Source organism: Dasypus novemcinctus, chromosome 18 (genome assembly GCF_030445035.2).
Source record: "Dasypus novemcinctus isolate mDasNov1 chromosome 18, mDasNov1.1.hap2, whole genome shotgun sequence".
NCBI classification, from domain to species: Eukaryota; Metazoa; Chordata; class Mammalia; order Cingulata; family Dasypodidae; genus Dasypus; species Dasypus novemcinctus.
Window position 1 is genome coordinate 34545654 of NC_080690.1, and position 25876 is coordinate 34571529.

Genomic DNA, 25876 nt, shown 5'->3' on the forward strand with positions numbered 1-25876 from the left:
TGTCCTTGAATTGTTGGGGACATACAGTAGGGAGGTCTTAGGGTGTTGGCTGCTTTTTAAAAGGTTTTGGAATTTGCACTTGTTGAGAGCATACCACCTCTGGGGGAATGCAGAGAAGCAGGCCCTTCTCTGCCCTCCCCTTGCTCACGGATATGGGTCTCAGAGAGTAAACTCACAAGGTTGCTTTTAAAAGGATGGACACCCAAATCAGGGCTCGCATCATGACGTGTGCGTGAGTGTGCACACAAACACATGCATGCGCATGTGCTGTCCCCGGGAAAACCTTGAGCCATGGGACGGTGGTCAGTTCTGTCTGCAGCTCTTTCTATTACAAGCTAAAAATCTTTTAAATATATATTCGTATATATGTTTTTGTTACACCTTTTAAAAGTTTTTTTTACCAACTTGCATTTGTTAATGGTGTGTGTGCGCGTGCGTGTGCATGTGCAAGCTTTTCTGTGAGTGCTGGAATCATTACCAAATAGGTTGCTATACAGGACGAGAGGTCAGTACAAGCCGCAGCCCCGGAGGTTGTTGGCAATGATGATGTCAGTGACGGCGTCGAATACCACCTGGATATTATTCGTGTCTGTGGCACAAGTCATGTGACAATAAATTTCTTTGTTGGGTGAGCGGTTTTTGCTTTCAAATTGTGCTTGGATGTAGGCGGCTGCATCTTCATAGGTATTGGGGCCTGTAACAAGACACAGAAGAACAGGGAAGGGGCCTGGTGAGAGCGGTGGTGGACGCGCCGGGAGGACGCTAAGGCTGAGTGGTGGGCTGTGGCATTTTCCAGGAAGCAGCTGAGTGACCGAGAAGGGAATGGAGGAAGACTACAGTAGGATTGTTGGGCATTTTTTCTCCAGGATGTAATTTTAAATTAAAGACTACATAAGACTTGGCATTTGCCTGGCTTTTGGCTTTGTGGGCTGTTTCCTGTGTTTTTGCACTGGTTCTATGCAGGAGTCCTGAGAGGACACAGGCCTTAGACTTTCACTTCTGCTTTCTTCATGAGCAAAGAGAGGCCCAGAGAGCCTGGGTTTGCCCATCACAACACTCGCCAGGGCCTAGACTAGAACTGCTGCTGCTGAGAAAGCAAGGAAATATAGTCTGATGTGGAGCTACTGAACAGGGCTGGTGGTGACCCAGGGCTTGAGACTGGAGCATGGTGGGTACCGGCCTGGGCTTCTCTTCCTTCCATGTTGGGCTCCTCTAACCCTTGGTGGATTTTTCTAATGCTTCCTTGGTGGGAGCATCTCTCACCAGTCCCAGTTCTTAGGTGAGTGGCCAGGACATAGGGCACTAGTGGCCTTAACTTGGGAGGTTTAAGGGGATATCAGTGTAGTAACACTGGGCTTCCTCACTGTCCCCACCAATTTCTTGAGTGTCGTCCTCTTTGGCCCTGGCTAGGACTGGGTGGGGATAACAGGGCACATATTTGTGGATGATATAGGTAAGTTTTCCAACTGTTGTCTAGCAGCTGCAAGCCAAACCATCATGACCCTGCCCTGTATATAGCTTTCAAGGAAATACCGTAAAATATGGATCAGCATAGAAGTGTGTAAAGCTCAATACAAGGGAGGCGCCCACTGCAGCATGGAAACAATGTGATCTTATTTGAGGTGTTGGAAAAGTTCTCTCTCTGCCTCTGCTATAGGCAAGATGTTAAGCCACAGGGTCGGAAGGTGGGGGCTTAGCTGCTGGAAGCCTTCTGAGCTAGGCTCTATCTCCTTTCATTTAAAGATGAATCAGAAGAAGTCTCCAGCCCTGTGCTCCAGGTCAGTGCTAAGCAAGGCAAAGGCTGCTCTGGGGTAAAGGGTGGGCAAATCTCTGGGGGGAAGAAGGAGGCGGCCCAGACCCACAGGGCAGAGCCTCCTCCTTGGTCACCGTTGGAGAGAGACCAGAGTAGAAGTAAAGTGAGCCTCGAGTTCCTAGCAGAGCTGTCTAAAGCTCACTGTGTGTACGTACTTCGCAAAGACTAGAAAAAGCACCAGACCTGGACCCAGTCAAGGACCTTCCTTCCAGGGACGGCCAAGACAAAGGCTCAGAGCATGAAAAAAAAAAGCTTGTGATCTCCTGGAGGGGTCTTCAGAGCCTGTGTGGTGGAGACCCACAGGGGTGTCCCATCCAGATGGGGACACCAGCTCATCCCTCCTTGGTGCCTGCTGAATCCCACATCCTCAGCCGGTGTGGTCCCCAGAAGAAAGGCAAAGGGGTTTTAAATAACTTGTGCAGCTGCAAGTGACCAGGCTCCAGAGGCTGTTTCAGCCTGCCTGCTCTCCTAGGGACTTTGTGTGCCTGATACCTGTCTGTCAGTCTGGGGAACCTGGCATCCAGGGCACAGCTCTGTCTTCACTCTCCTCTGCTGTACCTTAGGATGGGCAAGAACCTTGCAAAGTCACAAGTGGCATGGAGCATCAGGGAGGATTCAGACTTAGCTCAGAACTTCGGAATTGACCCTTCAAAGGTGAGGGCCAACGTGTGTCCCCAGTAGCATAGAAAGGTGGATAGTCTAGGGTAGAACTATTCTGGAATTTGGGACCCCCCCCCCCAGCTGGGCTTGGGGACCTGTGGAGCCCTGGGACCTGAGCCCAGGCTCATAGCCTCAATTTAGGCTTCCTCATGGAGCCAACTTGTGCCTTACCTGGAAGGCAGGACACGTCCCCCATAGCAGTGTGATCAGGTTCTGGTCCTCTGTGCTCCTCAGCATGCAAAGTGACACCACCTGGGTCACCTAGAAGCTCCCCAGTCCCCAGAGGGTCAAGGGCTAGGCTCTAGCATCCCATGAGCCCTGCTTCTCATCCTTGGGATCCCTGTAACCCTAGACCTGGTATATCCTTTAGCAGCTGCTTTCTCTCAGCTGCCAGGGACAGCAGGATGTCTCATCTGCCAATTTGCGAAGAGCTTCCTTGTTGGGGATGGGAGTTGGGAGGGTCTGTGATACATTTCCCTGGGAGTCAGATCAGAGGAAGGGCTCAGGACAAAGAAGGGGGGCAGGAGTAGGAAGGCTTGTGAGTAGTTGGAGGGTTGGGTGGAGGGAGTGGGGGCAGGAGGCATGGCAGGGTGGGTGCAATGACCCGGCTGCTGCAGGCAGGGCTGCAGCACGTGGAGGCACAGGATGTTCAGTGTACCACTGCTAGTAGTAGAGAAGGCAAGTGGGGCTGAAATGCAGCCCAGGCCCCACTTGTAGGCCTCGTGCCCCCCAGTGGCATGAAGGAAGTAGCACCCTTTTCTAATTCATGCATTCATGTGAGCGGTGCCCTGGGCTTGTGAAGGGAGGCCACGGGTGTGATCCCGAGAGCTCTTCTAGAGGGGGATCCAGGGAAGGGGGAAGAGGAGGCCTGTGGTACTGTCCTGTCTCCTGACCCCTGCCATGTCATTCCCGAGCCACGTGGCCACAATGTCCATGGCTTTAGAGGGGACATTTGCCACCACACCCAGGGCTGTGTCCTGGGAAGAGACAAGCCTTCCCAGGTCATGCCCTGGTAGCCCCAGGCACTCCATGCTCAGCCACAGAGGTGCTGGCTGAGCAGCCAGTTGGGTTCCCTGAACTCATGGGCAGTTGGGCCCTGGCCCTTGCTTCTTCTTGGGCCTTCCCAGGGCCTTCCTGTTGCACAGGGCCTCTGTGACACCCACCTGTGTATTCAGGAAAGCAGATGGTCAAAGGTGACTTCTTGATCTTCTCACCAAAGAGATCTTTCTTGTTGAGGAAGAGAATGATGGAGGTATCGATGAAGAACTTGTTGTTACAGATGGAGTCGAAGAGCATGAGAGACTCGTGCATGCGGTTCTGCAGCCCCAGGTGGGGAAGAAGAGAGCAGGACAGACAGTGAGAGGCAGAGACACAGAGACAGGGAAAGAGAAGAGAATTAGGTTTAAGAAAGAGGAACTGTGCTACTTGGCAGCTTGTGAGGGCGCCTGTGCCTACAGGCCCCACTGCGGCTGATGGATAGAATCTGCAATCCACAGCAACTCACTGTGCAGCTCACCCTCAACTGTCAGAGCCCAGGGACACCCTTCCTCTCGGGGCTAGTGCTGGACTAGGAGCCAACTATGGCCCCCTGGGAGAGACTGAGGACAGGCTCTCCCCACTAGAGATTCCCCAGCCACAAAAGGGTCTCTCGGTGTGTTGTGTGCATGTGTGTGTATGGGGTGGGATGGCCAAGAGTGTGGGATTTTGGCCTTGGTCCTCCTTGTCTGGACCTTTCCTCCTGGTTCCAGTGTGGGGGCCACTGTCCTCCAGTTGTGCTGAAGGACTTTCAGGACCCTCCTGTGGTCTGAGGGGAAGTCACACCAGGCTGCTTCTCTGGGAGTGGCTAGTGGACTAGCCACGTCTGACCCTGTGAGGCGTTTTTGAGCAGTCTATATGGAGGCACTGCCTTGCACACAGAAGTTTGCCTTAGCAAGTGAGTGGATGTGATGGGCACCCCAACGGAAGCAGAGTCCAAAGACAGTAGCTCACCCCAGGGAAGTCCTGACTTCAGTTTTGGGAAGTCCAGCCCATTAGCAGGGGTGGTCTGCTGCTGGGAGTGAGGAAGGGCATGTTTTGCTGTGAACTAACTTGTGACTGCACAGGAAGGTGGCCCTTCATGGAAGACACCTCCCTGGGGAAGGACAGCCCCATTTGTTTTCCCCGAGAAGACTGTCTTAGCCTTGGAAACTTGCTCACCACAGATGTAGCTCCACAGGCCTAAGGCCAAAGCCCAGAGGTAACTCCCAGCTGAACGCTACCTCTGAAGTAAGAAAACTGAAACAAACACTAGGAAAGAGAAGAGCTTTGATATGGGCATTCTTCATTGAGAGATGAACTCCTCCCCCAAGGATAAGCCAAGAGCAGGAGTAAACAGCTTGTTCACCTGGCGTGGCCTTCTTCCTCTACCTGAGCAGGAGGGCGAGGGAGATGACGAAGGAGCCACCACTGGTCGCCAAGGCACTCTACCAGTGCCACGCACAGCACTTTATCTGCTTTGTACCATTGAGCCTCATCAACCCCTAGGAGGCACCGAGAGGTGACACAGCTGGGACTCAGGAGAGCAGAAACTTGTACCCAGCCTTGGGCCAGATCCAGAGCCTCAAGTCCTGGGCTCTATGGCAGGGGGCTCAGCTGGGGCTGGAGGAGTTTGAGGACCCCCTGTTGAAGTGGGCCAAGCCCCACTGCTGCAGACTCCAGAGGGCTGTCCACACTGTATGCTGGGCCCTGACCTGCTTAGGCAGTGGATTTCTCCAGCAAGTACCATTAGCGTGTGGCCTTTAGAGGAACGCATGAGAGCATCACTGTTGGCTCAGCCTCTTAGGTTAGTCGTTCCTACAGCAATTGCTTCCCTGACTGTATCATTACACCACCCACCTGGCAAGGGTATCATCCCCTGACCTTGTTCTGATTTGCTACAGCCAGCTGGCTCCCCTGGGAGCCCCTCAACAACTGCCACGGTTTTATTACCCCCTCTAGGATCTGTAGTAAAGACATTTGTTCCATTACTCAGCTAAACAAATTCAGTAAACTCATATGATCTTATTACCCTTCTAGCTTCAACCAGAAAATTGCATTCTCATTTCCCCCCAAAAGTCTCTCTCATTTGCATGATCCCACTCAGTGAGGCACAAGACTTATTTGCCTTAATGAAATCTGTTCAGAAAATGGCAGGTGGAAGTTTCCCAGAAGGCCAAATGAATCCCTGCGCAGGGCCTAAAGCTGAGAGCACTCAGTTTCATTGGGCCACCTTGGGGGCAGAATGGAGATGCTTGAGACCCCATGGATTCAACGGGAAAAGGCCAGAGATCAGCTTCCTCCCAACCCCACGGCAGTGCCACCTCGTCCTACAGCTGCTCAACAAAGAGCTGAAAACAGCCACAGGCAAGCTCCCAACACCATCACAGCACCAAGCCTGCCTTTGGGGGAACACAATGGGGACATAAACCCAGGGCATCTCCAGCAACAGAAAGGCCTCAGGTGAACACCAGCGTGGCCGGGGCTGAGCTTGGGGCCATGCGCATTTGGCTCAAGGGCTGGGCTGAAGGGCTGTTCCTCAAGTAGCCACTGCGCTTCAGGCTGGGGAAATCCAGGCCAGTTCTCCCAGGCAGGCCCCACAGCACCACTCTGCCAGGGCTCAGACCCCCCTGCCCCAGCCTCAGGGCTGTCAAACACCCACTCACGCTCCCAGCCACCACTGACTGGCACTTGCAGGGCCTCTCCTGGGCAGCTCTTGGGGGCAGGAACGGCAGGGTCTAGGCCCTGTTCTCCAGGAGCTCACAGGCTGGTTCAGAGTGGCAACGTGCACACATACAAAAGGTCTGTGGTCTCAGGAATGGAACGAGGAAGGAAAGGGCCTTGGAGTGAGCCTCGAAAGGTTTGATCCTGCGGGTCAGGGAGGGCAGTGAGGAGGGGGGGTGGAGGTGCCGTCGCTGGCCCTGGTCCACGCCCCCATGGCTATCCCTCCGCACACCTTTGGGGCCCCATTGCCAAGTAGCCAAGAGCACAGACGCCGGAGTACACTTAAAACTGCAATGCCACCACTAGAGAAAAGAAAGAAGTTAGGGGTCGCAGTCAACAGCCACCCCCCTGCCCACCATCACCTTCTCGCGGGGCCACTGGGAACCTTCCTGGGGCTGGCCCCGACATCCCCCAACTCCTCTGCCTTCCCAACTCAAGTGGAGCCCGAGAACAGCAGGGGGGTCAAGTGAGCGCCACCCCACCTGCCCGGCCAGTGAACTCCAGAACAGCGGCGTGCTTGGCACCAAGCGCGGGGCAGGGCGGTGGCTGGGCACAGACACCAGCCTCTGCCTGCCCCACAGCACGGTGCCCACCCTACCAGGCTGCCCGCAGCCCCAGCCGAGATTAGGCTGGCAGGGCATGAGGATGCCATACGCAGGCACCTGGGGGAGGCTCCCTGGGCACTGACACAACACACCACACACCAGGAAAAAGCTGGCATTTTTATTAATGGTTGGTGACTAATAAATACATTACGGCAGCCAATAAATTATTACAGTAACTACAGATTAAACTAAGTCACTCTTCTTAGAAAATTACAGTTAATATGGGGTGGGTGGCGGCGGTGGGGTTGGGAGGTGGGACCACTGCACCTACGAGAGAAGGTGTTGCTGAAGAGGGAGGGTCACCGAGCCCATCCCTGCCTGGGATGCAGGAGAGGGAGCAGAAAGGCTGCAACAGATGGGAGGGGGCATGGGGAGCAGGGACATGTGCAGTGGGGGGTCAAGCTGGGGGCCAGGTCAGAACCAGAACCAGCAAAGGGTAGAGAAAGGCGGCTCCTGTGGAGCTGTCACTGCCTCCAGCTGGGGGGTGGGGGCGTTGAAGGGCACTGGAGAAATGAGCAGAGGGTGGGCTGCAGGGGAGCTGGTGCCTTGGAGCCACTGCCTCTGCTGAGAAGGGGTGTGAGTAAAGCTGGGGTCTTGGTGCCTTAGGTCTGGGGGCAAAGCTTCCCTTGCAGGAGGGTTCACTGTGCCCGAGAGGGCCGAGGGCCCTGGATGGGACCCTTCTTCCTGCTCCTGTCCTGAGAGGGGCCTTCGCCTGCTGGCTCCCTGGACAGGGTGGGGCTTCCCTGACACCCCCTGCAGCAGCTCCCGCTCCAGCCCCGCTCGTTGGCTGCACTGCCCTGGGCTGCTGGGTCTTCACCCTGTAGGCATATGGCCTGGCACAAGGAACTTCCAGGGACCACCAGATTGAGTTTCTAGTGGCCAAGGAGCCTGAGGCTCAGAGCTCAGCTCCTGAGAACCACCGGGTTGTCCCTGGAGGCTTCCAGACGCTCAGAGACGAGCAGAAGCAGCCTGGAGAGGCTCTTTGCTCAGACTCCTCTAAGAGGGGGCAAGCAGGCCGTGCCTGGTCTGGAGGAAAGAGACTGAGGGCTTGGTTAATAACCATCGCAGACCGGGGGTGCTTTCTCACCAATAGGGCTGAATTTCCCACTAGGTCAGACCAAGGAAAGAAAGGGGAGGGGTCAGGAGGGGTTTAACCTAGAGATTCGGGAAGGCAGACCTTCCAGAACAGATCCTGGGGGATAGAAACTGGAGCGGGTGTCACCTGGAGCAGCGCAGGACCTGCCCTGGCAGAGGGGAGGTGAGAGGTCATGACTCCTGGGCCTGCCTGCTTGGGCTCTGCAAACACCCTGGTGACGAGGGCTCAGGGCAGGGGCTGGGGACCCCACCGATGCCCAGTATATTCACTGGTGGGGTGTGGAGGTCAGGCTGCCTCCTGGGGCTGGGCCTTGTGGTGGTCTCCTGCCTGGGCTCTGCCCACTGCCCAGTGGGGGAGCACGTGGCACAGGCCCTCAGGATGTGCTGGGGCCAGAGGGAAAGGGATGGGCACTGGGCCTCCTGAACGCCCCAGAAGGCAGCCATGGAGCCCGGAACGCCCAAGCTGTGGGCCAGGGGCCAAGTACCATGCTTGTAGTTCAGCGCTGCGACAGAACCCCCGCAGAGACCCTCCTCAGGCCTCAGGCATGTACCTCCCTGTCCCTTTTAAGCCAGAGAGCCTTGGGGAGCTCTAGGGTTCTCAGCGGGAAGGCCAGGTTCCTCCCGGTCCTTGTAACGGCAGTAGGTGCTGGGTCACGTGTGTGGGCGGCACAATTTTTGCAGTTTTGGCAAAGCCGCCTCTACTAGAAAGCAGTTCCCTTCGGCCTGCTAAATTAGGAATCCTGAAAGATTTTCCACATGGCCCCTCAGGGGTACATTGCAGGCTGCTGCAGGTAAGAGATCCGCCAAGTCTCCACGCGGGTAAGAGGTCCAACGCGATCCCCTCCCACCCCACGACGGAGCCAAAACTGTTACCCTTCAGCCACCCTCCCCATGGTGGAGTCGCCGGAGAAGACATGGATGGGGTGGTGTAGACAAATTCCTGCAGGTTCCTGGGTTCCCTGGAAGCCTCTGGCTACCCTCCCCTCAAAGGCTTAGGCTCGAAGGCCAAGGGCACCCCTTGGCAGGTCAGGGGTGGGAGGCTCAGCCCAATATCGGTGACGGTGTGTTTGGAGGAAACTGAGCAGGGCAGAGTGTCTGAGAGAAGAGAAGGTGGGGGAGCCTGGGGCATAGGGTGGGAAGGTCCCGTGCAGCCTGCTCCTTCCACCCCTAACTCTGTGGACCAGGACGGGCTGAGCCCCGGGTCCTGGCCTCTGTGCCACTGTGTTTAAGGGAGGCAGGCAGGGCAGATGGAGGGCGGGTGGGCCAGGGACTCCCACCTCCCGGTGACGCCCTCAGAGATGGGGCTCGGCCAGCATGCCCCCTCCTGCCAGCTGCTTTTGATTCTGAGTGAGGTCCTAGGGCAGACTTAGGGGCAAATCTGGCCGCACCCAAGGTGGTGATGCCAGGAAAACACTTGCTCATGTCCTCAGTGTTGGTGAAATGCCCTGGTTGCCCACAGCAAGGCACTGAGACTCCTGACGCTAGAGGCCTGTCCCCTACCTCATCCCAGGCCCTGGTACCATGTCAAAGGCCAACAGAACAGGAGGGGTCTTGGGCAGATGGGCGGGGGGGGTGAGGGGGGGTCCTGCCAGTCTGGCTGCCTTGTGATTTCCCACAAGGTCCGGGGCCAGCAGCAAGACAGCCCGACAGGGATGGGGGCTCATTCCCAGTTGCACCCACCCCTGCCGGCATTTTGGCACTTGGGAAGCTCTCTGGACCCCCCGGCACCACCCAGAGCTCTGTGCTTGCTAGACCCCAGAAGTGTGGAGTTGCTGGCATGGGGCGGCTCCTGGGTCCAGGCAGTGCAAGGCCTGCAGGTGGGACCCCAGGGTCCTGCCTGGCTCGGGCCTGAGTAGTGCCCAGCGGGGAGGCCGAGAGAGCAGAGGGCTTGAGGAGGGGGCAGAGGCAGCCCACTCCTGTCACTCTGGGCACCCCTGCATCCCCTAGAAGAGCTGGCGAGACAAGCCCATGCTGCCAGAGGTGCCCAGGAGCGAGTGAAAGGCGAGTTGCCGGCACAGCCAGCTAGGGTCCGGGGGTCACCTCCAGTGGCCTAGGGGTCCCTCCCCAAGCAGGGGCAGGTGCTTGAGCCAGACTGGTTCCTTGCAGCTCACATTGCAGGTGCTGGTTCTGTCCTTTTCCCTTCCTCTGCCCTTGGGGGCAGGGAGGACACCACGGGCTGTGGACAAATACCCTGATTCCTTCACCAAGACAGTGAAACAGGGGCCACCCTACCTGGACCTCCCCAGCGTTCCAGAATACTGACCCCAAAGGCCTTTCTCTGCTCCTGCTGCTTTGAATTGGATTCACTGCGAATCAGAGAGGGAAAAGCTCATCTACTCATGCTCCTGAGCAGCTGCCTGAACCAGAGAGATGGGAGAAAGTAGGTGGCTCAACCCTGGGCCTGCAAGGACCGGGCGTGCGGCCCTCAGCTGAGTCAACGAAAGAGTGACTTCCGCCGAGCCTCCCCTCCTCCACCACCTCCCGCTCTTCCTTAACCTGTCCAGGCGTAGGGTGCAACCCCTCGCACCATCTACCACATGCCTTTCCAACAAGTCAGTCTCTGAAGTATCACTGGGGTGGGGGTTCCCAGAGCGGGTGATGGGGAGCCCCAAGGAAGGAAGGGCTCCTGCCAGAGGGCTGAGATCCAAGGGGATGGAGAGGAGGGAGGCACTAGCTAAGGCCTGAGCCCTTAGACTGATGTAGGTGGCCTGGTCCCAGCCTGGCTGTAGGCGACGGAGCTGCCCATGGCCAGAGAGACCCCAGGAAAAGCTGCGCAGTGGCTCCCACTGCCCCCGAGCCCCAGCCTCCAACCCAGACGATAGGAGGAGACTGCGATGCCACGGAGTGGACGGTGTACTCATTATGGGCCAAGTGGTGGCCAAGTCCACCGGCCCCAGTTGTGGAGAAAACACCTTGAGGCTTCAAATAACAGATGGAGCAGAGGTGAGTGAGCCTGGCCGCGCTTGAGGGCCGAGTCTCTGCCCCGTGGACAGCGCTCAGTCCCCCAGCACGCCCACCCCCCATTACCACAGGCGCTGAGGTCTGGGCAGCTGCACTCTCGGAGGAGTGGGGAGGGGTGGGGAGGACGCTCCCTCTCCCTTGGTGCCAGCCCCTGGGTTCTTCCTTCTCAAGTGCCAAGAGTGCTTGGACAGGTGGCAGAGCTCTGGCCCGGGGAGGGGGCAGGGCAGCAGGCTGGCAGCTCAGTAGAGTCCACAGCCCCGCAGGTTTTTGGCGATGATGACGTCCGTCACGGCGTCAAAGACAAACTGGATGTTGTTGGTGTCGGTGGCACAGGTGACGTGGGTGTAGATCTCCTTGTGGGCTGACTTGTTCTTACTCTCGTACTGGGCCTGGATGTGAGCCACAGCTTCTGTGAAGGCGCTGGGGCCTGCAGGGGAGACCAGGCGGGCAGGTGAGGCCAGGCGGCGGGCACTGCCCGGTACCCATAGCCCCAGGCCACGGGCGGTGACAGAAAGGAAACCTCCGTGGTGGTGGGCAGAACTAGTGGGTTCAGAGAAATCATTAGTGACTAAGCGATCAAGACAGAGATTCATTATTAAAAGTAATGGAAGAAATGAATATCGAATTTCTCAGCTTATCACCTCCAGGAAGGGTAAGCTGCCCCACGCCAGAGCTGTGACCCTCTAGTTTGCCTCGGGGAAGTGGGGCTCAGCCTGGGGCCCCCCCCACAGGCCCACCAGCCTGCTCTGCTGGGCCCTGCCTGCCCCTGCCCTTGTGCTCTCCAGACCCTGAGGGCTGGTCAGCCTGAGGACGCCCCACTTCTCCTCCCACTTGCCTCTCTGGCCAGACCTTGGGCTGTTCTGGGGCCCTCCTGGGACCCTGCTGCCACGCCTGGGGCTGCTCACCCACTCCACCGTCAGGTAAATCCCCCGTGGCATTAAGGAGCTGGCCTCCGTCATCCTCAGCACCCTCCCCTGGGTGGCCCAGGTCTCTGCTGCTTGCAAACCTCTGTCACCTCAAGGGCCCATGGGGATCTGGTGACCACCCCGAGTGAGCAGCACTGCTGTGCTTGCTGATTATGATCATAATCATAACAATAAGAGCAAACCAGGAGCAGCGACGAGGCACCAGGTCCCGTGACAGCTCCCTGTGACAGTGAGCTCACTGACCCTCCCCGAAACTCTGTGAGGGAGGGGAGGGTATCACAGGCATGCCCCCAGCTCACAGACATGGGATCTGAGGCACAGAGAGGTTAAGAAACCTGCCAGCTGCTAGCCAGGGGCAGGGCAGCAGGTGGACCTTGGGCTGTCTGACTTGAAGCCTCTGTACTTAACCCCTTCATCACCCTGGGTTCCCACTTTACACCTTACCTCTAGAGACGGTGAAGCTGAAGCTCAAAGGGGCTGCTTGAGATCACAGGCACCCTGGTTCCTTGGCCAGGCAGCCTCTGCTCCCAACCCCTGCCACTATAACGTGCTGTGGGGCAGGGATAGATCTGGTCTATGGGCAGAGCACACGGGAAGTGACTTGAGCTTTGACACAGGGACCTGCGCCCTCAAGGAATTAGGGTTGCCAGAAAGGGCTGGGCAGGCCCCCTGCTGCCCCGAGCCGGGGGTGGGGCCCTACCTGTGTACTCAGGAAAGCAGATGGTTAGTGGGGACTTCTTGATCTTCTCTTCAAATATGTCCTTCTTGTTAAGAAAGAGGATGATGGACGTGTCTGTAAACCATTTGTTGTTACAGATGCTGTCGAAAAGCTTCAGGGATTCGTGCATGCGGTTCTGCAACAGAGTGGAGAGGCGCGTGAGGGGTGGCCGTGCCCGGGGCCCTGACCCACCGCGGCCAGCGACACAGCGGGACAAGCAAAGGGAAGGTCCACCAATGTGGCTGAACGCACCACCAAGGGACGGAGACAGAAAGACCCACACGGACAAAGAGGACGTGGCCCCTGCTTCATTCCACACGCAGGCAGGGTGGGGTGGAGCAGGGCGGCCAGGGTGGGCAGACTGCCCCTTCCCACGAGAGTGGGCCCTGGGTGGGGTGGCGAGGCCCTGGGGGCTCCCGCCCATGAGAACATGCACCATGCACGTAAGGGGCGGGGCCACACGTCGACACGGACCGCGGCGCATGCAGATCTCTCTACTGGGCTCTCGTTCCGTCCCGCCAGCAGGGTCGGGGGGTGCGCGCATTCAGAGGGAACATTAACCGAGGACCAGGAGGGCCTCGAATTAATCCAGAGTTGGAAGCAGACACCAGGGGGACGGCATGTCGGGGGTGATCTTGCTGTGGCCTCGGTGTGGTTGGGTGGGCGGGTGGCCAGCTGGGCCCTGGCTGGCAGTGGGGAGAGCTGGCTGCTGGGGCTGGTTTCTCAGTAGAGGGGCCAGAAGAACCCCTAGATGAAACACAGCACAACAGATTTAAACAGAAAGGAAGATAAAAATCCAGCAGAAAACGTGAGCGAACAAGAGAGGGAAAAAAATGTGAAAAATTGGTTCCACCAGCCTCGGGGCCAGGACACCCTGGTGGGTCCCTGTGCAGGCGCCCTGAGCCCGAGGCGCCAGGGGCTGTGGCCTGCGTGGCTGGAGGGGGAAGGCAGAGGAGGAAGGACAGATCCAAGCCGAGCGGCCGGTGCAGGGCGTGGGGGACGGAGTGGCCGGGACAGGCGTTCACAGCAAAGTCACCCGGCGGTGCCCTGGGAACCTGCTGCTTTCAACTCGAAGCCGACAGTTTCGATTGGAGGGAGGTGGTCATACCTGCCGGGCTCGAAGGCTCTCTGAGTCTGCTCATGGTTTGGCCTCGGGTTGGCCAGGTAAGGCCCTGCAGGCGGTGGTGACGGTGGTGGTGGAGAAGCGGTGCAGGCTGAGCCCAGTGCCGCTGGGCGCCACGAGCCCGGGGCCCGGCCGGGCGGGGCTGAGAGCAGGCACAGGCCAGGATGAGGCCCTCGGGGTCCGGGGCAGCGGGTGGCCACTCGCCCGGGGTCCTGCGGCTCAGCTCCAGCAGCCAGTTTCCAGACACCCTTGTCTTGGGCAGCTCCAAGTCTCGCCCCAGGCCACTGAGGGAAGTGCAGAGCTGACCAGAGAGGGAGGCTGAGGACCAAGGACGGGGCCCCCGACGCCTGGCACCTGCTTCCCTGGCCTCTGCCCGTGGAGCCTGGTAGGGAGTGGTGCTTCCTGGGCGCGAGCATTTTACAGCCGTCCCCACACAGGTCCGTACAGTGGCCCCCGGGATTGTACGCCGCCATTTTACAGAGGCCTGGGGGGTCCAGGGAGCAACCACAATCACAGCCAGCAAGGCCCTGGGCCAGGCCCGTCTGACTGCCCAGCTGCCCACCACTGCCACGCGTCCCCACGGATGCACAGACGTGGCTCCTGGGCTGTTGGCAGGTTGTGAGACCAGCTTCCATGCTGCTGCCCTTTCCTGGGCTGTGAAGGCAGCCAGCTTTAGGGAGGAAAGACCCCAGGAAAGGACTGGTCCTGACCCTGGCCCCATATGCCTTTACTCCCCCCAAGGTCTGCTCTAGCCCTTGAGGACGGTAAGGGAAATGGGGAAGAAAGGGATAAGAAAGGGACAGCAGAGGCAGGAAGGAGAGAAGGTAGAGGAGACCGGAGGGCAAGAGCTCCCGGACGCGCACCAGCTCAGCAGTTGAAGAGTGCACGAAGGGCAGCTCACAGAGTGGCCAGCCGGCCTGCAGGGGAAGGGTGGGCTGGGGAGGCTGCCCGGGGGAGAAAGGGCACCATGCCCAGGCCCCACACTCATGGGAGACCCCAGGGCCAGAGAACTTGGTGCCCCGTGGCTGCCAGGCCCACCTGGATGTCCTGCTGCCTCGACGTAGACACAGGCCTGGAAAGACGTCTGTGCTCCCAAGGCGAGCAAGAGCCCTGGGGCAGGATTGTGGTTTAAGGTGCCTGCAGTTCTGGCCCTGTCCACAGGGAAGGGTCCTCCCAGCCGATGGCCTCCTGCTGCCTTGCTCCCTTTGAGTGCTGTTGTCGGGATATGTGTCACATTTACCGTACCAGCCATGCTTCCCACACCCAGGCATCATGGGGAGGAAACACGAGCCAAGTGGAGCTCCGACCACGTAGGTGGCCCAGTGGACTGTGAACAGTGTCTCTAAAAGTATAAAGTCACCCAAACGAGCAGTGAAAGATGTGCTGGCGCAGCCACTGTGAACGACGCCTCTGCGGGGCGCCAGGAGCACGTCCTCCTGGGCTCCGGGGAGGTCAGTGAACGCGGGTCCAAGCGGCGCCAGGCGTGCCCTGGCCCTGCCCCCCGGCCCCGGGCTGGGCTCAGGCCTCACGCCTGGGACAGCGTTGCCTGCCGAGGCCTGGGGCCTGCCCGAGGAGCTTGGCTGAGGCCCAACCAGGGGTGCAGCGGGACCTGATGGGATGCGCAAGGCGGACGGCGCATGGGGACCCAATCCAGCCGGCGGCTCCAGCCCCACCTGTCGAAAGCCCCATCATGCCCGTAAGTCCTCAGCCGTGACTCTCTCCCCTGCACCCCTCCGGAGCATTTCTACACCTTCCCAAGCCTGCCCAACACCCCAAACCTCCTCAGATCTTCATGACAGCCCTGTGGGATGAGCGGGGCCGGGACTGATGAGGAAACTGAGGCCCGGAGAGCTGACGGGCCTTGCTCAAGGCCCACCATGACAACAGGCCTCAGCCCAACCTCGGGGTGCACTCAGAGGCTTGGGGCGAAGGGTCTGTGTGTTTCCAACAGATGGGATGAGAAATGCCTACGAGCCTCACAGGAGGTGGCTTTGTGGGTGCAGGACCCTCTGAGGCCCAGCTCCCTCTGCAGACTCGAGACAAGCCCACTGGCCTGGGCCACAGCCAGGGAGCGGCCTGCGCAGGAGATCTGCCAGCTCAGGACGACAGATAGTGACACCACCATAGACAACGTGCTCACTGTGCCAGAAACCGACCCACACACTGTGCAGGGGTTAGCGTATCCCCGCGGCCGCAAGCCCCATGAGGGCGGTCCTGCTATTATCCCCATTTGACAGATGACGATAACGGAAAACGAGGAGTCCTGCCAAAATTCAGCCGCAAATCCCTGGAGGCCGAGCCCGGCCCAAGCCCGAAGGAAAGCAACACCTCGCCCCACAGCCTCCTGTCGGGCCGGCAGCTCTCGGAGGCCCCAGTTTGAACTGACGCAGGGATGGAAAGTGGGAAGCTGGTCTGGAGTCCTCCAAAGAGGGTGCCCAGAGCCACAACTGTCACTCACAAGCCATCCCTCCTGGCCGGCCAACACCACACGCTCAACTAGCAGCTCCCAGGCCGGTGGCCCAGGAAGGGCTGCTGAGGCTAAGGATGGCCCTTTTTGCTTTACACACGCGCTTGCTTGCCTGAGCCCTGATTTAGTTTAGGATTTGCTTACTTTTGTTCTGGCCTGGTGGCCCCTGCGGCCTGTAGGGTTTATTGAAGAGATGCTTATTTGTTTGCACACAGGCTGGGCCCGAGTGGCCCCACGGCTGCCCTTTGCACTCTGGCTTACAGCATGTTTGCCCAATGATGTCCAGTTGTTGCAGTGTACCCCAGAGTACCCCGTAGGGCAGCCTGCCCCTCGGGCTGCCCCCGCTCTGTGGGCCCAGGGCCACTCACCGTGGTTTCGTCTTCGTGGAGCACCTGGTCATAGCCGCTGAGTGCGACGCAGAAAATGATGGCCGTGACGTCCTCAAAGCAGTGGATCCACTTCTTGCGTTCAGACCGTTGGCCCCCGACGTCGAACAGCCTGTGGGAAGACAGGGGTGTTGGGAGGGGAGGGCAGCGGAGCCAGGCAGGCGGGGGGCCTGGTCAGGCCTCTGAGCTCTGAGGGGGGCGAGGAGGGGCTGTGTGTGAGCTCTGGGGCAGGGCCGGTGCCTCGCGGGGGCCCTCGTGCCAGGTGCCACGGATGGACTGACAGTGCCCCTGCGTGGCCTTCGCTGCCTCTCCAGGCTCTCCACAGCCTCGGGCCTCAGTCCACCCTGCGGTGCTGGGAGTCTGCCCCACAAGCAAGCTGTGTTCCCCTGGAGAACCGGAAGGCCCATCTCACATGTCAAGAACGTTACTATGGGGGGTCCCTGGCTGGCCCCCAAGAAGCGCCCATGCCTGCTCCTGACTCCTCTGAATGAGTTTGCTCGTGTCTGTGATCTGGGCAAACTTCAAACCAGCCTGGGGAGGGAGGCAGGCAGGGCATGTACCCTATGTGGGTGGGAAGCGAGGCACAGAGGGAGGGAGGTCAAGAACGTGCCCAAGGTCGTGGCGAGAGGCGGGCAGAATGGCAGCAGAGCCCATCTGACCGGGTTTGCGGCAGACACAGCCACCCTCTCCCCTCCGCGCCAGCCCTGCTTGCCCGTCGGCTGCCTGCCTCTTATCCTTTTCAGACACTGTCCCCCGGGGGCCTGAGGGATGTGGGAGGAGAAGGTGGGCAGAGGGACTCACGTCCTGGACCCCTGGCACAGAGCGCTGCAGCCTCCAGGTCCAGGAGGCCTGTCAGCACCCACCTGCCGGAGGAGCTCTGGCCAAGCCGGGCGGGCCAAGGGCTCCCACTTGGGCTGGCCCCTTAGGCTGGGCCCTGACGCTGTGTGGACAGGATCCCTGGTCCCTCCAGAGGTCGGAGGGCAAGGGCAGGAGGAGGGCAGGAGGAGAGCAGAGTGGGCTGGTCCTTGTCCTCTCGCCCCTCCCTGTGGCTCCTGCCGCCCCGTCGGAAATACAAGGGGGGTGGCTGAGGGCCTCTACTACCCCTCCAGAATGCTTGTCCTCTCTAGACTCTGCTTGCTGGGCAGGGCTGAGCGAGGTCCCCATCCTGGGCTCCCAGTGGGTGAGTGGAGAGACTGGGGAGTCTGGAGAGGCCAGGGAGACACCCTGTGGGGCTCCAGAGGCCTGTCCCTGAGCCTGGCCAGGGCCACCCAGCCACCACTGCCCTCCCAGCTCCATGGAGGCCTGGGGGTTCGTGGGCCCAGCCTGGCCCCCACAGCCCAGCAGAGAGGCTTCAGCTGGGCCCAGCACCTGGCAACAGAGCCTGGGCCCCTCAATCTGCCTGGGAACAGGCAGGGGCTGGGGAGTGGGGAGACCAAGTCCTGGACTCCAGCCCTACCGGGTGGGCCAGGGGCCAGGCAACGGCCTTCTCTGAGGCCTGGGGTCCCTGCCTCCCTCCTTCCTGCCCCCTCTCCTCTTGGGTTCTAGCTGTGTTCTGTGTCTGGGAAAACCCTTGCTCCTCTCGGGCCTCAGCTTCCTTAAATGCACCGGGAGAGGGTGAGCCAGCTGCCGTCCAAGCCCCATCCAGCTCTGGGGTCTCCCGGACCTTGCGTGGGCATATCCCCCTCGCACAGGCTGGCCTTCCTCCTCCCCTCGAGTCGACTTGGGCAGGCCTCCATCCAGATCTTCCCTGGTCCCCACGCCGGGACCCCGCTGCCAGGAAGCCTCCCCGGTGCACCACAGCCCCGGAACGCGACGGTGAACGAAGGCACAGACAGGTGCCTCCCTGCAGCCTCACGGCCCGCCCTGCCCACCCGGCCTGGCTCCCTGGGCCTCACCTGAAGTGGAGGTTCTTGAATGTGAAGTGGGTTTCTACGATGCCCGTGGTTTTGACCCTGGTTCGGAGGATGTCCTGCTCCGTGGGCTGGTAGTCGGCAGCTCCGATCCGATCCAGGCTGTCCAGGTAGCTGGGGACGGCAACACACCGGGGACCATGGACCAGGAAGGTGGGGCGTGGCCTGCCGGGCCCCCCACTGGCTGCCCCCCACCTTCCAGAGTCCAGTCTGGGCCCTCTGTGGCAGCGCTGGGCTTGGCTGGGGAGGGCCTGGTGGGGCTGGCCTCAGTCACAGAGACCCTCTGACGCAATCAAAAGGGGCTGCACGTGTGGTTCCAGACCACACGGTCAAGATCAGACTTTTAAATGCGACTACAATGTTTCTACCCGTTTTGCCATTTCTTCATGTAAAAATAATAATGACCAACACTTAGGCTCTGTTCTTTACATGCAGGATCGTGCTTCGCCCTTGTTTCCCAATGAGTTAAGTGTACATTTTACAGATTAGAAGCCTGAGGCTCCACCCTCCTCAGGGTCACAGAGCCTTGAGCGGGATTCGACCGGGGCAGCCGGCTCCAGGGTCGTCGCCCTCACGCAGGCCTCTGTCTGGCTTCCACAGGCACTCTGGCCACCTGCCCGCCTTTGCCACACCTCCTGATGGTTTACAAAGGGGTCTATGGACATCTTCCCATTTGCTGCTCTTGGACAGAGGCTCGGGGTCACACAGGTTGGGAGCCAGGTCTTTGGAATCGGGGCTCTCTTCCCACGACACCCCCTGCTCTTTAGACAGACCAGGCCCCCAGAGGACGGTGCCTGCCAGGGCTCTGGGGACCCGGATGGGCTAGATGGACTCAGGGAAGTCAGCAGGGAAGGAACCTGGCCAGGCCCGAAGGGTGAGTCAAAGACGCACATACCGGCCAGGGCAGGCCCAACATCTGAGCCGCGCGATGGTGAGGGGTCCCAGCCTCCATGTGGAGGGACTGGTCTCTGGGACCTGCGGGGGTCAGTGGCCTGGCCATCTTGCCTCCCACTGGTTGACCCTCACTGGACATCCACAGCATGGGGAAGAGAGGAGGTCTTCACCAACTAGTGTCCACTGCTGAGCCAACAACGCGGCAGGACCCAGACCCGTCTCAATGACGTGGGAGCTTCCCTTAGGCCGGAGGAGGGGGTGGGGGCTTCCAGGGCTCAGGGAGCTTAGGCGTAAAGGCACACTGCTAGAAAGTGGAGGAAGCCGCAACCCGAGCCGAGGCCCGCCTGGCTCCTGCCTCCTCCCCTGAGCCTGACTGTGTGTCTGTCCCTGGGAGCGCACACTGGGTCAGGGTGGGGGCTGGGGGAGGCACAGAGCAGACCTGTGAGTCCCAGAGACCCCCTCCCAGCCCCTCCACGAGCACCCTCCAGTTCATAAGGTGTGCCCCTCTCTTGCTGGAGACCAGGGCTGGGGGGCCCTGCTTGGCCCCCTGATCTCATCTGACAGAGCCTCGTGCAGGGAGATGGCAGTGGGAGAGGAGTGGCTTCACCTACTGTGGCCAGCGCAGGTGAACAGGCGTCTCCTGCACTACTCCCTGGCTGTTGCCCCAGGCTGGGGACGTGGCACTGCCCAGGCTGATGGAGCCCACCCCTTTCCAGAGCCTCGGCTCCAGCCTTTGTATAGCGGGGACGAGAGACAAGACAGCACCTGTCAGGAGGTAGTGAGTGTCAGAGGAAAAGTCCAGCCACTGGTCAGCGGCAAGGTCTGCTGGGGTTGGAGAGGGAAGGCTTCTGGGGCGGAGGGCACCAGTGTGCAGGCCGAGGGGATGAGGCTGGGGGCCTCGTGTGGCCCTGCCCAGGGATCAGTGGTGGCAGGACTGTGCTTAGGTGGTGGAGCCTGCAATGGAGGCGCCCTGAGGCTCTGAGGTCTGGAGCGCTGAGGTGGGGGCGCCAGGGAAAGTAGGCAGGTGGGACAGGCTGGGGTGGTGGAAGGGGTGGGCGGCCGATGAGGTCAGGAGCCAGGGCTCGGGCCCAGCAGGAGGGCGTGGAGGTCCCCGTAAGGCTCTGGGTGAGATGGGAGCTCCTGGAAGGTGTGAACCAGGAGAGCAGCTGCCTCTGGAATGAAGCAGACCGGGAGGTGGCACAGGGACACCTGCCAGGAGGGTGCTGCAATCGTCCAGGTGACAGATGATGGGGGTCTGGACCACGCTGGTGGCTGTGGCAGTGCAGCTAAGTGGTCAGAATTCTGGGTTTACAGAAAGTAGAGCTGATGAGGATTTGCTGATGGCTTGGATGTGGGATGGGAGAAAAAGAAATGCGTGAAAGGCACCTCCGTGTGGCTGAATGGAGCATGTTTACCGGACAGGAAGGGTAGAGGCAGAGCTGGTTTTGGGGGGCGAGTGGGGATCGGGAGTTTGGTTGGGATAGAGTACTTAGAGGTACATTTAGATGTCCAAAAGGATACTGAGCAGGCACAAGAACTTGGGAGGGAGGGCTGAGCTGGTGACAAAATCTTGAGAGCTGTCAGAGATACAAGGAACTTCAGACAATGAGACTGGAAATCACCAGGGGCCTAGGTACTGACAGAGAAGAGGTCCAAGGGTGGAGCCCTGGGGACCTCCAGCGGGTAGATGGGCCGGGAGCAGTGTGGGAGTCAGAGACGGGGATCCCAGGGAGGTAGGCTGGGGCTCAGGAGGCCAGGGGCCCAGGCGGCGGGTGAAAAAGTGCTGCAAGGAGAAACGGCGAGCAATTGTTTCAAGAGAGGCCGAGAGACCGAGCACATCAAGCCAAACAACGATGCTTTGAGGCCCCTGGTTGGATTTGCCCAGGGTTTCTGGGAACTGGTGGGTGGGACAACGAGGCCCCCTTGTCTCAGAGGGGAGAAGCAGAGGGCTGTGGGGGAGAGGGGGTACTGGGAAGAGCAGGGCTGCTCAGCGGTCCCGTGACCCCCTTTCCCTCACTGAACCTGGTCCCCAGTCAGTAAGGGAGAGGGTGGTCCAGCTCCTCACGCTGTGGTGGGGACACGCGCGGTGGGGTTGGGGGCTCTGGCCCGGGGGGCCCTTCGCCCAGGCTAGGATGCAGACATGGAACTGTGCGCTGCAGCCGTCCAGCTCGGCATCTCTCCCTTCTCTCCCAACAAATCTACTCCTGTCTGCTCTATATCCTGGGCTTCTACCTAAGATTTTGTCAAAAGGTAAAATTTGGCTGCAAAAAAACAATAGAAGAATCCTGGGCCAGAAATCTTTTAACATCCTTCTGGATCTGCCTGTCTGTGTGTCCCTCCTTCCTGCTGCAGAACCCTTTCCCATAGATGAGAAAACAACCACAACAGGGAGTGGATGTGGCTCGGTGGTTGAGTGCCTGCCTCCCATGTAGGAGGGCCCAGGTTCACCTTAAAAAACAAAAAAACAAAAACTCTGATGACCTAGCCAGGAGACAGGTAGACACTATAAACCCTGGCAGTAGGAAATTTGGAAGGAGGCAGGGAAGAGGGAGAGAAGGAAGGCTGGCTGCTCAGCCTACTGGGCATGGAGCTGACAAATACTGACTCGAGTTTCTTATTGAAAGTTAACAAGGTCACTAGAAGAACTACAAATAATTCTCTAACTAGCAAAAAACTGGAGTGAGGTGGAGAAGGTAAGTAGAAGGAAGGAACGGAGCCCAATCCCTCAGACTTCATCGTGGGGAGTCAGTAAACACTATTTTCAGTTGCTGGGCCACAGTTTGCTGGAAACCTTGAGGACACACACGTGGAAAGGCTTAAAGGAGGGAGTGGGGCATGGCGGCGAAGGGGGAGTTGACTTTTCACTTTATACCCTTCTGTATTGTTTAAGTTCTTTTCAATAAGGATTCATGCTGTAATTAAAGGGGTAAAAATTTAAGTGGCGGGCAGGATTTGATGAGTCACTAGAACAAGCGGTTCAGGCAGGGCCTTGGAGACAGACAGTGGCCAGCTGTTCCTGAGGGGCCTGCGGTAGTTTGAGACTATTTATGAATCCCAAAAAGAGAAAGATTATGTTTGTAAACTAACCTATTCCTCTGGGTATGATACCCTCTGGTTGTATGAAATCCCGCTGAGATGTCTTTGATTAGCTTACCTGTTAGGAGTAGAGCTTTTGGATTTGACTACGTCAGAAGGGTATGACTCAGGCTGAGTCCCTGCCCTCTTGCTGAGTCTGATATAAATGGACAGACACTCACTCAAGAAAACACACAGGGGAGAACTTTGTCATTTTTGATCTAGCCATAGGACAGAAAGGAGAAGGCTCAAGCAGCTAAAGACTGATACAGGAAGCCCTGAGGCATAAGCCCTAGGCCAGCCTTTGCCTGAGAAGCCTGAGAGGAAGAGGAAGGCCAGAGGGGAAGGCTGAAACCCGGCAGAGATCGCCTGCCATTTTGCTTCAACACGTGGCAGCTGACTGTGGTGAGAAAATACCTCTTATGGTACTGTGAGTTGGACTTTCCATGGCCTTGGGGCTTTAAGCTTCTATACCAAATAAAAACCCATTATAAAAGCCAACAGATTTCTGGTACTTTGCATCAGCACCCTTCTGGAGGACTAAAACAGGGCCCCCGAGGGTGCTGTTGGCAGGGGAGGCGCAGGGAGGGAGAGAAGGAAGAAGGGCTCTCTGGCTTGGAGGCCGCAGGGTCCCCCACCCCGCAGCACTCCAGAGAGTTTCGAGAGAGCCAGAGGCACAAAGGCCCCTTGTCCTGGCCTGGCTAGCTGAGGCGAGAAGTGCTGGGTCAGGGGTTCCAATGAGAACACGCACAGGGAGCTGTGGACACTGAGCCTCTAGGCTTGGACCCTGCCCACCAAGACCTCCACGGGGGCTCATCAGGGCCAGGGCTTCCAGGACATAAGCTCCTGTCCTGCAGACAGTCCAGGCGTGTGGACCTGGGAAGAGGTCCTGGCCTTATTCAAGACCCTGGTTTGTCAGCTCTCCTTGCAGCCAATGGGAATGTCCGAATGTCCACCAGTGAACTCTGTCTCCTTGGCCCTGGCTTGCGCCACCTCAGCATTGTGTAGACCAGGGATTCCCAGTCTCGGCACTATTGACGTACTGGGCGGGATAATTCTTCACTGGGGGCGGGGAGGGGACTGTCCTGGGCATCGCAGGATGTTTAGCAATGTCCCTGGCCTCTACCCACGAGATGCAAAAGCACCTCCCTAGTTGTGAGCATCAACAATGTCCCCAGACACTGCCCAGGGTCCCCGGGGGCAAGCGGTGCTGGCTGGGAGGTGCCGGTGAGGAGGGCTGACTCAGCTCTGTGTCGCAGTGCACACACCCCGAGAAGGTGGCTGAGCCCGGGGGCTCCGCGGTGGAAACTCCCACGAAAGACCGGGCACGAGGCGTTGAGGGTGAGTCCTGCTGCAATTCCAGCGTCTGTGCTACAACTTGCCCCTGACCAACACGGACCATCCCAGGGGTCTGGAGCCTCCGATCTAGGGTCAAGGGCACGTAGCCTCGAGGACGTCCTCAGAGACGCCGAGCGGGTCCAGCCCATGGCAGGCAGCTGAGACCCCGGTGTCATGCCACGGAGAGCACCGCGGCCGCCTTCTCCGCCCTTTCAACCACAGTCCTTCCCACTTCTTTATTACCTCCTGTCTCTCTTCCTTCCCTTTACTTAGTTAGAACTAAAGTACATATTTTATTTATTGAATGGATTATTCCTTATATTTAATTTTTAAAGACAGAAGAATGGAAAGTTTATTATCTTCTCTAAAGCAAAGCAAAATGGTACCATATCAAATTACTTTCGGCCTGCCTGGTCCTTGGTTTGTATTCATGAGACCAAACCTTGTGACGCCGGAGCCTTTGTTCTGGGATGCCAGGCACTGTCTAGAATGGGCAGTGACCAGGCCCCGACACGTGGAGGTCCGAGTGTCTGGCCGCCTCCTGCGCCCTTGGCCTTCCCCGGCCTCATCCTCACTCTGGGCGTGGGAGAAGCTGCACCTTCCACTCCCCCCGGCCCGGGTCCACGTCCCTCCCTGGGGCCCCTTCCGCCCGCCCCGCCCTGCTTGCCTCCCCGCGGCGGGGCACTCACTATTTGGCAGAATCGTTGAGCTGGTACTCCCGAGATCGGTTGAAGCACTCCTGGATCCCTGAGTCGCCCCAGAGTCGCATCATGGCAGAAAGCAGTTCTGGAGAGAAGGGCTCGGTGTCTTCCATCCGACTCACCACGTCACACACCATCTTGGCGTCGGCCTGCGAGGAGAGGACGACGGTGGGTTTGAGGCCTCAGAGGGAACAGAAGACACCCTGGCTGCCTGGTCCCACCCTGCCAGGGACGAAGGGCTTGGCAAGGCCGATGACGAGGAACCGGCCAGGGCCCCAAGCACGGCCGCTGTGTGTGCGCGCCCACGGGCCTCCCTTCACAGGCGCCGCCCTGGCTCCCCGGGCCTTCGGGGCTTTCTGTCCCACGAAGGAGGTAAGGCTGTGGTTTCAAGAAACGCCCCACGGAGCCCCACTGGGCAGGAAGGGCCCGTTCTCCAGCCTGCAAACCAACCTGAGCAGCTCTGCTTTCATCTATTTTGAAAACCGGGGTTTTGCATACTGTTTTGATAGGGAAGAAAAAATTAAAATATCAGTGTTCTTGGTGAAAGTTGTATTTCCTATACTTCTTTTCCAAGGTAGAATAAAGTCCCTGCAACAGGCCCAGATCAAGGAATGGGGTGTTTGGGTTATTGGAGAATTCTGGGGGGCTGAAGGATTGGACCACGGTGGAGCTGTACCATAGGGGTGTAAGTGGTGGAGTAGAGGGGTTCATTCTCAAGTTAGTGCATATGGTGAAATTCTTTCTATCAATACAAACTCTGTAGCACGTAGGATGTTGGATGGCCCAAAGCTAAAACTCAATTTTATTAATTTTAAACAATTTATTTGCCTTTGGTCTGTGGCCTCTTTTCCATGGCGGCAATGGACACCCAGCTCTGTTTAACCAAGCGGAGGCTGAAGGGCAGATGGTAGGACTGGGAGCTCTCTCTTTCTCTGCCTCTTCCCCCCTCCCTCCCCGTCTGTCTGGGGGGATGAAGTAGATGTTGCTTAAGACACACGTGTAGGCTAAGACACCACCGGAAGTGCATGAAAAGTACTCTGTACTTAGCAGTCATCTCCCCCCTTCCCCTCATCATCTCGGAAACCAAATGGGGGCCATCCATTTCCTAAGACTACAGTAAAATACATTTAACACCAAACTTGGGAATGTGAACAGTCTTTGAAGGCTCTTGGAGAAGTCGCAGGACCTCGCCATCCCCGCCACCTTGCCCACGCACGCAGCACCCGATGGTTTGCACAGGCCTTTCCCAGGCACTCGCCCTCTTGCCTGTGAGTGTCCCAGCAGCCTTGGGAAGGAGCTGTGGGAGAGGGCACTACTGCCCCGGCTGCTCCCCGCCCCCGAGCCATGCCCTCTGTCAGGTGTCTGTAGTTCCTCTCACTGCAGGCAGAATTAACTTCATTGTCCCTTGACTCTGAGTGTGGTCGTGTGACCTGCGTTGGCCCCTGGAATGACATGGAAGTGGCAGT

General features: G+C 58.7%; 1 protein-coding gene across 2 annotated transcripts in view; it reads right to left on the minus strand.

Moving 5' to 3' along the window:
- GNAO1 (G protein subunit alpha o1) overlaps positions 1–25876 on the minus strand; it is a 184559-nt gene that overhangs the window by 1744 nt on the left and 156939 nt on the right. Inside the window, exons 4-8 of one of the 2 annotated variants that reach the window (XM_058279997.1) lie at positions 24399–24559; positions 18388–18516; positions 16475–16604; positions 3637–3790; positions 479–694 (exon numbers count right to left, since the gene is read on the minus strand). In XM_058279997.1, coding sequence (XP_058135980.1) covers positions 507–694; positions 3637–3790; positions 16475–16604; positions 18388–18516; positions 24399–24559 — 762 coding nt within the window. In that variant the 3' untranslated portion in view covers positions 479–506. Of the gene's footprint in view, positions 1–478; positions 695–3636; positions 3791–6920; positions 11300–12498; positions 12653–16474; positions 16605–18387; positions 18517–24398; positions 24560–25876 lie in introns of those variants that run through there. The other variant, XM_058279998.2, reaches the window with a different exon arrangement.